Source organism: Phacochoerus africanus, chromosome 1 (genome assembly GCF_016906955.1).
Source record: "Phacochoerus africanus isolate WHEZ1 chromosome 1, ROS_Pafr_v1, whole genome shotgun sequence".
Classification (NCBI taxonomy): domain Eukaryota; kingdom Metazoa; phylum Chordata; class Mammalia; order Artiodactyla; family Suidae; genus Phacochoerus; species Phacochoerus africanus.
In genome coordinates, this window is record NC_062544.1 from 57,598,776 (window position 1) to 57,612,568 (window position 13,793).

At 39.8% G+C, this 13,793-nt stretch overlaps 1 protein-coding gene across 6 annotated transcripts in view; it reads left to right on the forward strand.

Annotated features, from left to right (window-relative positions):
• The window catches only part of CPLANE1 (ciliogenesis and planar polarity effector complex subunit 1), a 131,043-nt gene that overhangs the window by 84,821 nt on the left and 32,429 nt on the right, over window positions 1-13,793 (forward strand). For all 6 annotated transcript variants that reach the window (XM_047766908.1, XM_047766899.1, XM_047766864.1 and 3 more), the window contains 2 exons: window positions 6,815-7,104; window positions 8,572-8,659. In XM_047766908.1, coding sequence (XP_047622864.1) covers window positions 6,815-7,104; window positions 8,572-8,659 — 378 coding nt within the window. The remainder of the gene's footprint in view (window positions 1-6,814; window positions 7,105-8,571; window positions 8,660-13,793) is intronic.

Below are 13,793 nucleotides of genomic sequence, written 5' to 3' on the forward strand. Positions count from 1 at the left end.
ACAAAGAAGGACACTACTTAATGATTAAGGGATCCATCCAAGGAGAGGATGTTACTATTGTCAACATATATGCCCCAAATACAGGAGCACCCAGATACATACAACAAATATTAACAGACATAAAGGGAGATATTGATGAGAATACAATCATAGTAGGAGACCTTAATACCCCCCCCCCACATCAATGGACAGATCCTCTAGACAGAAAACCAATAAAGCAACAGAGATCCTAAAGGAAACAATAGAGAGTTAGACTTAATTGATATATTCAGGACACTACATCCAAAAAAATCAGAATACACATTCTTCTCAAATGCTCATGGAACATTCTCAAGAATCGACCACATATTGGGACACAAAGCTAATCTCAATAAATTTAGGAGCATAGAAATTATCTCAAGTATCTTCTCTGACCACAATGCCGTGAAATTAGAAATGAACCATGGGAAAAGGAAAGAGAAAAAACCTACTGCATGGAGACTAAACAACATGCTACTAAAAAACCAATGGGTCAATGAGGAAATCAAAAAGGAAATTAAAAACTACCTTGAAACAAATGATAATGAAGACACAACCGCTCAAAATCTATGGGATGCTGCGAAAGCAGTGCTCAGAGGGAAATTTATTGCAATACAGGCCTTTCTCAGAAGAAAGATCCCAAATTGACAACTTAACCCTCCACCTAAATGAATTAGAAAAAGAAGACAAAAAAGGCCTAAAGTCAGCAGAAAGAAGGAAATTATAAAGACCAAAGAAGAAATCAATAAAATAGAGACTCAAAAAACAATAGAGAAAATTAATAAAACCAAGAGCTGGTTCTTTGAAAAGGTGAACAAAATTGACAAACCCCAGGCCAGACTCACTAAAAAGAGGAGAGAAAGAACCCAAATAACCAAAATTAGAAATGAAAAAGGAGAAATCACAACGGATACAGCAGAAATACAAAAAACCATAAGAGAATACTATGAACAACTATACGGCAACAAGTTTGACAATCTGGAAGAAATGGACAATTTTCTAGAATCTTACAGCCTGCCAAAACTGAGTCAAGTAGAAACAGACCAACTGAACAGACCGATCACTAGAAATGAAATTGAAGAGGTCATAAAATCACTCCCTACAAATAAAAGTCCAGGACCAGATGGCTTCACAGGTGAATTTTATCACACATATAAAGAGGAACTGGTGCCCATCCTCCTTAAACTCTTTCAAAAGGTTGAAGAAGAAGGAATACTCCCAAAGACATTCTATGATGCCACCATCACCCTCATTCCAAAACCAGACAGAGATACCACCAAAAAGAAAACTATCGCCCAATATCATTGATGAATATAGATGCAAAAATTCTCAACAAAATCTTAGCCAACCGAATCCAACAACATACCAAAAAAATTATGCACCATGACCAGGTTGGGTTCATCCCAGGTTCACAAGGATGGTTCAACATACGCAAATCAATCAGCATCATACACCACATTAACAAAAGAAAAGTCAAAAATCATATGATCATCTCAATAGACGCAGAAAAGCATTTGACAAAGTCCAACATCCATCCATTCATGATCAAGACCCTCGCCAAAGTGGGTATAGAGGGAACATTCCTGAATATAATCAAAGCCATTTATGAGAAACCCACAGCAAATATAATACTCAATGGGGAAAAACTGAAAGCCTTCTCACTCAAATCTGGAACAAGACAGGGATGCCCACTCTCACCACTGCTCTTCAACATAGTTTTGGAAGTCCTAGCCATAGCAATTAGACAAACAAAAGAAATAAAAGGCATCCATATAGGAAGAGAAGAGATCAAACTGTCACTGTATGCAGACAACATGATACTATACATAGAACACCCTAAGGACTCAACCCAAAAACTCCTTGAACTGATTAATAAATTCAGCAAAGTAGCAGGATATAAGATTAACATGCAGAAGTCAGTTGCATTTCTGTATACCAGCAATGAAATATTAGAAAAGGAATACAAAAATATAATACCTTTTAAAATTGCACCTCACAAAATCAAATACCTCGGAATACACCTGACCAAGGAGGTAAAGGACCTATATGCCGAGAACTATAAAGCTTTAATCAAGAAATCAAAGAAGATGTAAAGAAATGGAAAGATATTCCATGTTCCTGGATTGGGAAAATCAATATTGTAAAAATGGCCATACTACCCAAAGCAATCTACAGATTCAATGCAATCCCTATCAAATGACCCATGACATTTTTCACAGAACTAGAACAAACAATCCAAACATTTATATGGAACCACAAAAGACCCAGAATCGCCAAAGCAATCCTGAGAAACAAAAACCAAGCAGGAGGCATCACTCTCCCAGACTTCAAGAAATACTACAAAGCCACAGTCATCAAAACAGTGTGGTACTGGTATCAAAACAGACAGACAGACCAATGGAACAGAATAGAGAACCCGGAAATAAACCCTGACACCTATGGTCAATTCATCTTTGACAAGGGAGGCAAGAACATCAAATGGGAAAAAGAAAGTCTATTCAGCAGCATTGCTGGGAAACCTGGACAGCTGCATGCAAAGCAATGAAACTAGAACACACCCTCACACCATGCACAAAAATACACTCAAAATGGCTGAAAGACTTAAATATACGACAGGACACCATCAAACTCCTAGAAGAAAACATAGGCAAAACACTCTCTGACATCAACATCACGAATATTTTCTCAGGTCAGTCTCCCAAAGCAATAGAAATTAGAGCAAAAATAAACCCATGGGACCTCATCAAACTGAAAAGCTTTTGCACAGCAAAGGAAACCCAAAAGAAAACAAAAAGACAACTTACAGAATGGGAGAAAACAGTTTCAAATGATGCAACCGACAAGGGCTTAATCTCTAGAATATATAAACAACTTATACAACCCAACAGCAAAAAAACCAATCAATCAATGGAAAAATGGGCAAAAGACCTGAATAGACGTTTCTCCAAAGAAGATATACAGATGGCCAACAAACACATGAAAAAATGCTCAACATCGCTGGTTATAAGAGAAATGCAAATCAAAACTACCATGAGATATCACCTCACACCAGTCAGAATGGCCATCATTAATAAATCCACAAATAACAAGTGCTGGAGGGGCTGTGGAGAAAAGGGAACCCTCCTACACTGTTGGTGGGAATGTAAACTGGTACAGCCATTATGGAGAACAGTTTGGAGATACCTTAGAAATCTATACATAGAACTTCCATACGACCCTGCAGTCCCACTCTTGGGCATCTATCCGGACAAAACTCTACTTAAAAGAGACACACGCACCCGCATGTTCATTGCAGCACTATTCACAATAGCCAGGACATGGAAACAACCCAAATGTCCATCGACAGATGCTTGGATTCGGAAGAGGTGGTATATATACACAATGGAATACTACTCAGCCATAAAAAGAAATGACATAATGCCATTTGCAGCAACATGGAGGGAACTAGAGAATCTCATACTGAGTGAAATGAGCCAGAAAGACAAAGACAAATACCATATGATATCACTTATAACTGGAATCTAATATCCAGCACAAATGAACATCTCCTCAGAAAAGAAAATCATGGACTTGGAGAAGAGACTTGTGGCTGCCTGATGGGAGGGGGAGGGAGTGGGAGGGATCGGGAGCTTGGGCTCATCAGACACAACTTAGAATAGATTTACAAGGGGATCCTGCTGAGTAGCATTGAGAACTTTGTCTAGATACTCATGTTGCAACAGAAGAAAGGGTGGGGGAAAAAATGTAATTGTAATGTATACATGTAAGGATAACCTGACCCCCTTGCTGTACAGTGGGGGGAAAAAAAAAAAATTAAAAAAAATAAAATAAAAGGAAGAGTTGGGAGTTCCCATCGTGGCTCAGTGGTTAATGAACCCGACTGGCATCCATGAGGACTCTGGTTTGATCCCTGGCCTCACTGAGTGGGTTAAGGATCCAGTATTGCCATGAGCTATGGTGTAGGTTGCAGACATGGCTTGTATCCTGCGTTGCTGTGGCTGTGGCGTAGGCTGGCAGCTGTAGCTTTGATTTGATCCCTAGCACGGGAACCTCTATATTCTGCAGATGTGGCCCTAAAAAGACAAACAAAAACAAAAAAAGAGTTTTATAATTTTGAAATTAAATTCCATCATGGTATATACATAATATACTTTAAAGACTCAGAATATAGTCACACAGTAGATTTCAGTGGCCTTGGTATTATAAGAAAAAACAGAAGTGAGGGACAGGGTTCTTAAGTTTTTAAAACCAAAACCAAAAGCAAGACAAATAAATAGATTTCTGTTTTAGTGAGACCTGCTCACCATTTTGGATGACCATAGCTTCCTTTGTTAGAAATTTTGTCCAGTAGATACACAATCAGTAATGGCCAGCAGAGCTTTACTAGGCAGAGGGAGAGCATTGCAGGGTCAGTGAAGCTCAGTTTTTAACCCTCCTCAGGGATTGTTTCTGTTAGATGATGGGAGTGGAACAGATTCTCTGTAGAAAGGGAAGCTAGTTTCGTTGTGTGTGTAGGCCGTTCCAGATTTTGAGCACATCCATCTCTTTTGCTGGATTTCCTATTTGACGTTTGCACACCAGATTCTTTCCTGAGTGATTAAGGGAGACACTTGAAGCTGCCAAGAAACACAGATAGGCAGTAAAGTATTGTAAGAGTAAAGCTACAAAGGGTAGGGCCAGAGGTAGGGGAGGAGAATATGACGGCCATTGGCAGCAATGAAACTGACCGTCACCTTCTCAGGGGAAGCTTCACTTTACACTGGGCTGCAGTGTCATCACTACTTACATTTGGTTGGTGATTCACATTTTTCAGAGTATGTTGTTGCATAATTTGATCTATACAAAACCTCTGTGAGTTAGGTATGACAGGCATCCTCCTCCTCAGTTGACCTGCTCTTCATTCACCAAACACTAAGTTAGGAATAATACATCAGGACTAAAGAAGGCTCTCTGTCTGTGGGCTCCCATTTGGGGGGAAAGGAGGGCAGAGGAGTATGATACCGCATGGGGCATACTGTTACAGTGATAAGAATGAGATCATTGAGGAATACAGCATCTAATCCATTTCTGGGGATTGGGGCCAGCTAGGCGGAGACACACCCAAGTGGAATCTTAAAAGTAGGATTTAGTGAGAGGTGCGCACAGATGGAAAGAATAGACTGTGCAGTGACTCAGGCTTGATGGAGCTTGCTGAATTTGAGAAAATTAAAGTACTGTGTGCTTGGACTTTTTGTTTTTTAAAGAAATAGCAAGAGATGAGCTGGATAGGTAGGCCAAGGAAAGACAGTACCATGGCCTCTCATACTAAGGCATTTGAACTTTTAAGGTGAAGGCATTAGAGAAACACTGAGGGATTTCAGGTGGAAAAGGAACGCTGTCAGATTTATGTTTTATAAGATCTCTCTAAGGCTTGAGTGGAAGTTGGGCTAGAGAGGAGTGAAATAAGTTAGAGATACAGATACTGTTTGGGGTTCATTGATTGTGAAAGCCTCAGCTAAGCAGTGTGGTAGGAATGAGGACATGATCAGCAGGTAGATCATCAGTTTTTGGTGTCACGTTGGATGTGAAGAAAGGCTCTCAGGCCCCTTGCTTGGGAAACTGGGTGAATGATAGTGCAATTCCCTGAGCTGGGGAATCAGGAGGAAGGTGCAAGGTAGAAGAGCGGGAGACATGAGTTTGGTCTGATCCACTTTGGGGACAACTTAAATGAGACATCCAGGACACAGGTGGATTTCGGGCTGGAGCTCAGAGAGAGTGCTGTTTGAATGTGAGAGTCAGCAGTGTACCCGGGACCTCACTCAGGGATGGTGGGTGGGTGGGTTGGAAGAGACCTGCACTGAGGCTGGCGCCCTGGCAGTTATTGAAGGGTAGAATGAGTGGGTGGCAGAAGAGCTGGCCAGGATGACAACTGGGAAAGGAGAGGAGAAGCCTGAAGTTTTCAAATTTGGGACAAGAATCAGTTGAATTTAAGAGTAGAGAATCATGGGCTGTGCTATTGGTCGTGGGAGGTTTCATGTTTGCCTGGGATCCCACCTAGAAGCAGTAATGGCCAACACTGGACCTTACTTTGACTGTGTGACATTGTTGGTTTTCAAGCAGAGTGAGTTATTCATGTATGTATGTATGTATGTATGTATTTTGGTTTTTAGGGCTGCACCCACGGCATTTGGAAGTTTCCAGGCCAGGGTCCAATCAGAGCTGCCACTGCAGGTCTACACCACAGCCACAGCAACACCAGATCCAAGCAGTGGCTGTGATCTTACAGCTCATGGCAATGCTGGATCCTTAACTCACTGAGCTAGGCCAGGGATCAAACCTGCCTCCTTTTCTTTCTTTTTGGCTATGCTGGTGGCATGCAGAAGTTCCCAGGCCAGGGATTGAACCCTTGTCACAGCAGTGGTGACACAGGGTACTTAACCTGCTGTACCATCAAGGAACTCCCACATCCTCATGGATACTAGTCAGGTTTGTTACCCCTGAGCCACGATGGGAACTCCCTCAAGTAGAGTTTTAAAAAATCATAAAAATACTAAAGTTGTTTTTTGTTTTTGTGTATTTTTATAGCAGAAGATGAGGTAACATTCAGATTCTCTTGTATGTGGAGTTTTTGCGGTAGTGTATTCTTGTCTCACAACAGAGAACAATCTCAGAAGTCAGAAAGCTGAAATGGTGTTTCTAAGTATATTAATTAAAACTGATTTGTTGACTTAAAATGAGGTCATCCAAAATTAGATCATCAGCATGTACTTATTTCTTAATAACAGTCAGTTCTGCTATTACCTTTCTTAATATTTAGATATGCTGAAGCCAGATTTTCAGTTCAAAGAACAGAGCTCAAAGTCAGATGCTACAGAAGTTTATCCACTGTGGGAACTACTGCAGGAAGTCTCTGAAACTGACCCTGCACCTCGTCCTGCAGCTCGTCTTGCAGCTCGTCCTGCACCCAGTTCTACAGCTCGCCGACTAGAGCATATCACCTCAAAGCTTCAGAAAATTGATGAACAGCTGTTGGCAATACAGAATATTGCTGAAAACATAGAGCAGGAGTACCCCAGACACATACTGCTAGACCAACATTGTGTTAAGGTAGACTGTCTTTATTTTAAAATAGTTTTTTTGTTCATTACCTACTTATTAGATTTGTACTGTGCTATAATTGTAGACTCTTGATTTTTCAAAAACGGAGTACTGGGTTTCTTTAAGCTAGGGTTTCTCAACCTACTTTGAAGGAAAGAGAATTGATTTAAATGAAAAGTTTGGCCTATTGGTTTAAAAGGTTCTCATCTTATTATCATGCACACATAAATGCAGAGATTTTGACTTGCCCATTTTAGTTTCAGAAAACAGCTTCTGGGCCTGGAAGAGGCAGGGGAATACTGTGGACAAGCACCAGTTGGGGGCCTTAAAGACATAGGTTCAAATCCTTGTTTTGGATTTGAAAGTCATTGAATTTCTCTGATCCTTATCTTGAAGATGAAAAGTTTTGTTTTCTTTGGATAAATAACTCAAAGTGGAATTGCTGAATTGTAGGGTAGATGTATTTTTAGTTTTTTTGAGGAACCTGCACCAGTTTTAATTTCCACCAACAGTGCACACGTTCTCTTTTCTCCACACGCTCTCCAGCATTTGTTACTTTTAGACCTTTTTTTTTTTTTTCCTCTTTTTGCCTTTTCTAGGGCTGCAGGCCTCTGGCATGTGGAGGTTCCCAGGCTAGGGGTCTACTGGCCTACACCAGGGCCTCAGCAACGCGCGATCCGAGCCACGTCTGCGACCTACACCACAGCTCACGGCAATGCCAGATCCTTAACTCACTGAGCAAGGGCAGGGATCGAACCCGCAACCTCATGGTTCCTAGTCGGATTCATTAACCAGTGCACCACGATGGGATCTCCAGTTACTTATAGACTTTTTAATGATGCCAGTTCTTTGTTGAAGAGACAGTGACGGTCTATAAAGCCTAAAACGAATGAACAAATAAAACAGAAATAGACTCATGGATACAGAGACTACCAGTGGTTATAGGAGGGAGGGAGGTGGGAGATGGTGTTAAATAGGTGAAGTGGATTAAGAGGCACAAACTACTAACTATAAATGTCATTAGTATTTAATGTACAGAACAGGGAAAATAATATTGTAATAACTTTGTATAGTGTGTGTGTTTGATATATAAATACAAAATTACTATGTTATACATCTAAAACTACTATAGCATTGTATGTCAACTCTACTTCAATGAAAAAAATAAATGAAATGATTGTGAACTATGTAAATAAGTTTTGTCTAGATGGTAGATAATATTCCTCCTCATTCTAAAATTATATGATGCCGCTTTCCTGAGCTAAGCTCCTAAAAGATTAAATCAGTTAAGATATAAGTAAAAATTTACTCCTCTTCATCAATTCTCACCATTTAGCTCATATTGGATTTAACTTGTTCTTTCATTTGTTTCATTAATGCAAATGTGTAAAACCTATGTAAAATTGTTGATGATATTTTGAAATTATCAAGCTAAGAAATGTACAGCAGTTATTTTGCTTGTATGTTTTTCTACAGATTGAACCTGTGAATCACACTGAACTATCTTCTGGTCCTGAATCTGAGAAAACATTGCCTTCAAAAACCATTAGCATCTCTGAAGAAGGTTTGTGAGGGGCCAGGGATGGGACTGAAGTGTTTCTTTGAAAGAATAAGTATTGCCTTTTGGGAGTGCCAGAAGTGGGAATCGTTTTCGTTCTTTTTTTTTTTTTTATAATTTTTTAAATTTTCCCACTGTTCAGCAGGGGGGTCAGGTTATCCTTACATGTATACATTACAATTACATTTTTTCCCCCACCCTTTCTTCTGTTGCAACATGAGTATCTAGACAAAGTTCTCAATGCTACTCAGCAGGATCCCCTTGTAAATCTATTCTAAGTTGTGTCTGATGAGCCCAAGCTCCCGATCCCTCCCACTCCCTCCCCCTCCCATCAGGCAGCCACAAGTCTCTTCTCCAAGTCCATGATTTTCTTTTCTGAGGAGATGTTCATTTGTGCTGGATATTAGATTCCAGTTATAAGTGATATCATATGGTATTTGTCTTTGTCTTTCTGGCTCATTTCACTCAGTATGAGATTCTCTAGTTCCCTCCATGTTGCTGCAAATGGCATTATGTCATTTCTTTTTATGGCTGAGTAGTATTCCATTGTGTATATATACCACCTCTTCCGAATCCAAGCATCTGTCGATGGACATTTGGGTTGTTTCCATGTCCTGGCTATTGTGAATAGTGCTGCAATGAACATGCGGGTGCGTGTGTCTCTTTTAAGTAGAGTTTTGTCCGGATAGATGCCCAAGAGTGGGACTGCAGGGTCGTATGGAAGTTCTATGTATAGATTTCTAAGGTATCTCCAAACTGTTCTCCATAATGGCTGTACCAGTTTACATTCCCACCAACAGTGTAGGAGGGTTCCCTTTTCTCCACAGCCCCTCCAGCACTTGTTATTTGTGGATTTATTAATGATGGCCATTCTGACTGGTGTGAGGTGATATCTCATGGTAGTTTTGATTTGCATTTCTCTTATAACCAGCGATGTTGAGCATTTTTTCATGTGTTTGTTGGCCATCTGTATATCTTCTTTGGAGAAACGTCTATTCAGGTCTTTTGCCCATTTTTCCATTGATTGATTGGTTTTTTTGCTGTTGGGTTGTATAAGTTGTTTATATATTCTAGAGATTAAGCCCTTGTCGGTTGCATCATTTGAAACTGTTTTCTCCCATTCTGTAAGTTGTCTTTTTGTTTTCTTTTGGGTTTCCTTTGCTGTGCAAAAGCTTTTCAGTTTGATGAGGTCCCATGGGTTTATTTTTGCTCTAATTTCTATTGCTTTGGGAGACTGACCTGAGAAAATATTCGTGATGTTGATGTCAGAGAGTGTTTTGCCTATGTTTTCTTCTAGGAGTTTGATGGTGTCCTGTCGTATATTTAAGTCTTTCAGCCATTTTGAGTGTATTTTTGTGCATGGTGTGAGGGTGTGTTCTAGTTTCATTGCTTTGCATGCAGCTGTCCAGGTTTCCCAGCAATGCTTGCTGAATAGACTTTCTTTTTCCCATTTGATGTTCTTGCCTCCCTTGTCAAAGATGAATTGACCATAGGTGTCAGGGTTTATTTCCGGGTTCTCTATTCTGTTCCATTGGTCTGTCTGTCTGTTTTGATACCAGTACCACACTGTTTTGATGACTGTGGCTTTGTAGTATTTCTTGAAGTCTGGGAGAGTGATGCCTCCTGCTTGGTTTTTGTTTCTCAGGATTGCTTTGGCGATTCTGGGTCTTTTGTGGTTCCATATAAATGTTTGGATTGTTTGTTCTAGTTCTGTGAAAAATGTCATGGGTCATTTGATAGGGATTGCATTGAATCTGTAGATTGCTTTGGGTAGTATGGCCATTTTTACAATATTGATTTTCCCAATCCAGGAACATGGAATATCTTTCCATTTCTTTACATCTTCTTTGATTTCTTTGATTAAAGCTTTATAGTTCTCGGCATATAGGTCCTTTACCTCCTTGGTCAGGTGTATTCCGAGGTATTTGATTTTGTGAGGTGCAATTTTAAAAGGTATTATATTTTTGTATTCCTTTTCTAATATTTCATTGCTGGTATACAGAAATGCAACTGACTTCTGCATGTTAATCTTATATCCTGCTACTTTGCTGAATTTATTAATCAGTTCAAGGAGTTTTTGGGTTGAGTCCTTAGGGTTTTCTATGTATAGTATCATGTCATCTGCATACAGTGACAGTTTGATCTCTTCTCTTCCTATATGGATGCCTTTTATTTCTTTTGTTTGTCTAATTGCTATGGCTAGGACTTCCAAAACTATGTTGAAGAGCAGTGGTGAGAGTGGGCATCCCTGTCTTGTTCCAGATTTGAGTGAGAAGGCTTTCAGTTTTTCCCCATTGAGTATTATATTTGCTGTGGGTTTCTCATAAATGGCTTTGATTATATTCAGGAATGTTCCCTCTATACCCACTTTGGCGAGGGTCTTGATCATGAATGGATGGATGTTGGACTTTGTCAAATGCTTTTTCTGCGTCTATTGAGATGATCATATGATTTTTGACTTTTCTTTTGTTAATGTGGTGTATGATGCTGATTGATTTGCGTATGTTGAACCATCCTTGTGAACCTGGGATGAACCCAACCTGGTCATGGTGCATAATTTTTTTGGTATGTTGTTGGATTCGGTTGGCTAAGATTTTGTTGAGAATTTTTGCATCTATATTCATCAATGATATTGGGCGATAGTTTTCTTTTTTGGTGGTATCTCTGTCTGGTTTTGGAATGAGGGTGATGGTGGCATCATAGAATGTCTTTGGGAGTATTCCTTCTTCTTCAACCTTTTGAAAGAGTTTAAGGAGGATGGGCACCAGTTCCTCTTTATATGTGTGATAAAATTCACCTGTGAAGCCATCTGGTCCTGGACTTTTATTTGTAGGGAGTGATTTTATGACCTCTTCAATTTCATTTCTAGTGATCGGTCTGTTCAGTTGGTCTGTTTCTACTTGACTCAGTTTTGGCAGGCTGTAAGATTCTAGAAAATTGTCCATTTCTTCCAGATTGTCAAACTTGTTGCCGTATAGTTGTTCATAGTATTCTCTTATGGTTTTTTGTATTTCTGCTGTATCCGTTGTGATTTCTCCTTTTTCATTTCTAATTTTGGTTATTTGGGTTCTTTCTCTCCTCTTTTTAGTGAGTCTGGCCTGGGGTTTGTCAATTTTGTTCACCTTTTCAAAGAACCAGCTCTTGGTTTTATTAATTTTCTCTATTGTTTTTTGAGTCTCTATTTTATTGATTTCTTCTTTGGTCTTTATAATTTCCTTCTTTCTGCTGACTTTAGGCCTTTTTTGTCTTCTTTTTCTAATTCATTTAGGTGGAGGGTTAAGTTATCAATTTGGGAGGAATCGTTTTCATATGTGGGGTGAAGCCATTAGTCTCCTGATTTTTGTTCATTTTTTTAAAATTTTATTTAAAAAAATTATTAGAGGGAGTTCCCGTCGTGGCGCAGTGGTTAACGAATCTGACTAGGAACCATGAGGTTGCGGGTTCGGTTCCTGGCCTTCCTCAGTGGGTTAACGATCCGGCGTTGCCGTGAGCTGTGGTGTAGGTTGCAGACACGGCTCGGATCCCGCGTTGCTGTGGCTCTGGCATAGGCCGGTGGCTACATTAGACCCCTAGCATGGGAACCTCCATATGCCGCGGGTGCGGCCCAAGAAATAGCAACAACAACAACAACAACAACAACAAGATAAAAAGACAAAAAGAAAAAAAATTTTATTAGAGCTGATTTACAATGTTATGGCAATTTCTGCTGTATAGCAAAGTTATACACACACTCACCCCCCCACACACATATTCTTTTTTATATTCTTTGCCAAGTCCCCTGATTTTTAGATTAGGTTTTTTTTTGGTTTTGGGTTTTTTTTTTGTCTTTTGTCCTTTTAAGGCTGGACCCTCGGCATATGGAGGTTCCCAGGCTAGGGGTCCAATTGGAGCTGTAGCCGCCAGCCTACACCACAGCCACAGCAATGCCAGATTCGAGCCACATCTGCGACCTACATACACTATAGCTCACAGCACGGCCGGATCCTTAACCCCCTGAGTGAGGCCAGGGATCGAACCCACAACTTCATGGTTCCTATTTGGATTCATTTCTGCTGCGCCTAAACTCCTAGATTAGGTTTATTTTGGTGGTAATGTGATTGGCTTCCACCTCCAGCTTCCACCCCCCCCCCCACCGCCCCCGAGAAGCTAATGCTATAAGCTCCTTTGGTTTTTGTACAGAGTAGGGCAGTGTGGGCTGCCCACACCACTGGCCACACTGCTAAGAATCACACCGAGCTTTGTGCTGAGGCTGCCGGTTGTCTGTGGTTGATATCTTTGTGCTTATTTATATTTTATTTTGTGCTTCCTGTTTACTCTGTATTTTTTCTTTACTTTTTGTCCTTCTTTCTTTCCTTCTATTGGATTGAGCTTTCTATATTCTCTTTTCCCCTTCTATTTGTTCAGAAATTATACATTCTATTTTTAACCTCTTAGTGATCATTCTTGAATTTTCAACATTCAGAGTCAAGTGTTGGTGCAAATATATTTACTTCCCAAACAATATAAGGACTTTAGAGCTTTTAACATTAATCTGCCCCTTCATATCTTTTTTTTGATATTACTTTCTAATATTTTAGTTGACCTTGTTTCTTACCTGCCCACTTAGTGTCCTTTGTCTTTTATTTTTTGAGTCAATATTAATTTGAATTTGTGATCCTTTGCCAGTTTCTTTGCTCTTAATTGCTTCCCCTTTTTAAAAAAGTTATACATTTAATAATATAAATATGTAAAAAACAAATATATGAAACCAAAACACAAACTTCATCAAATAATCCTTATCCCAGTTGTCTGAGGTGCTCTCTGGCATCTTCCGTCCTGGGCTCCTGTTGCCCACAGTTGCTGCTTTCATCCGCTTCTTTGAGGACTGTTCCCTTCTCCCTTCCTTTATGAGTTCTTTCAGCTAGAGTCTGTGAATAGCAACTCCTCTCAGTCTTTGAAAATAGTTTTAATTTTACTACAGTTTGCGAGTGATGGATTATAGCCAAGTACAGAGTTAATTCCAGGTAGAAGCTTATTTTCCCCTCAGCATTTTAAAGTTATCGTTCCACTTTCTACTGACATCTCTAATTGCTAAGTTTATAACACACAGATGCTGTCTGTCTAGTTGCTGTTCATTTATCTCTGACTGCCTCTAAACTTT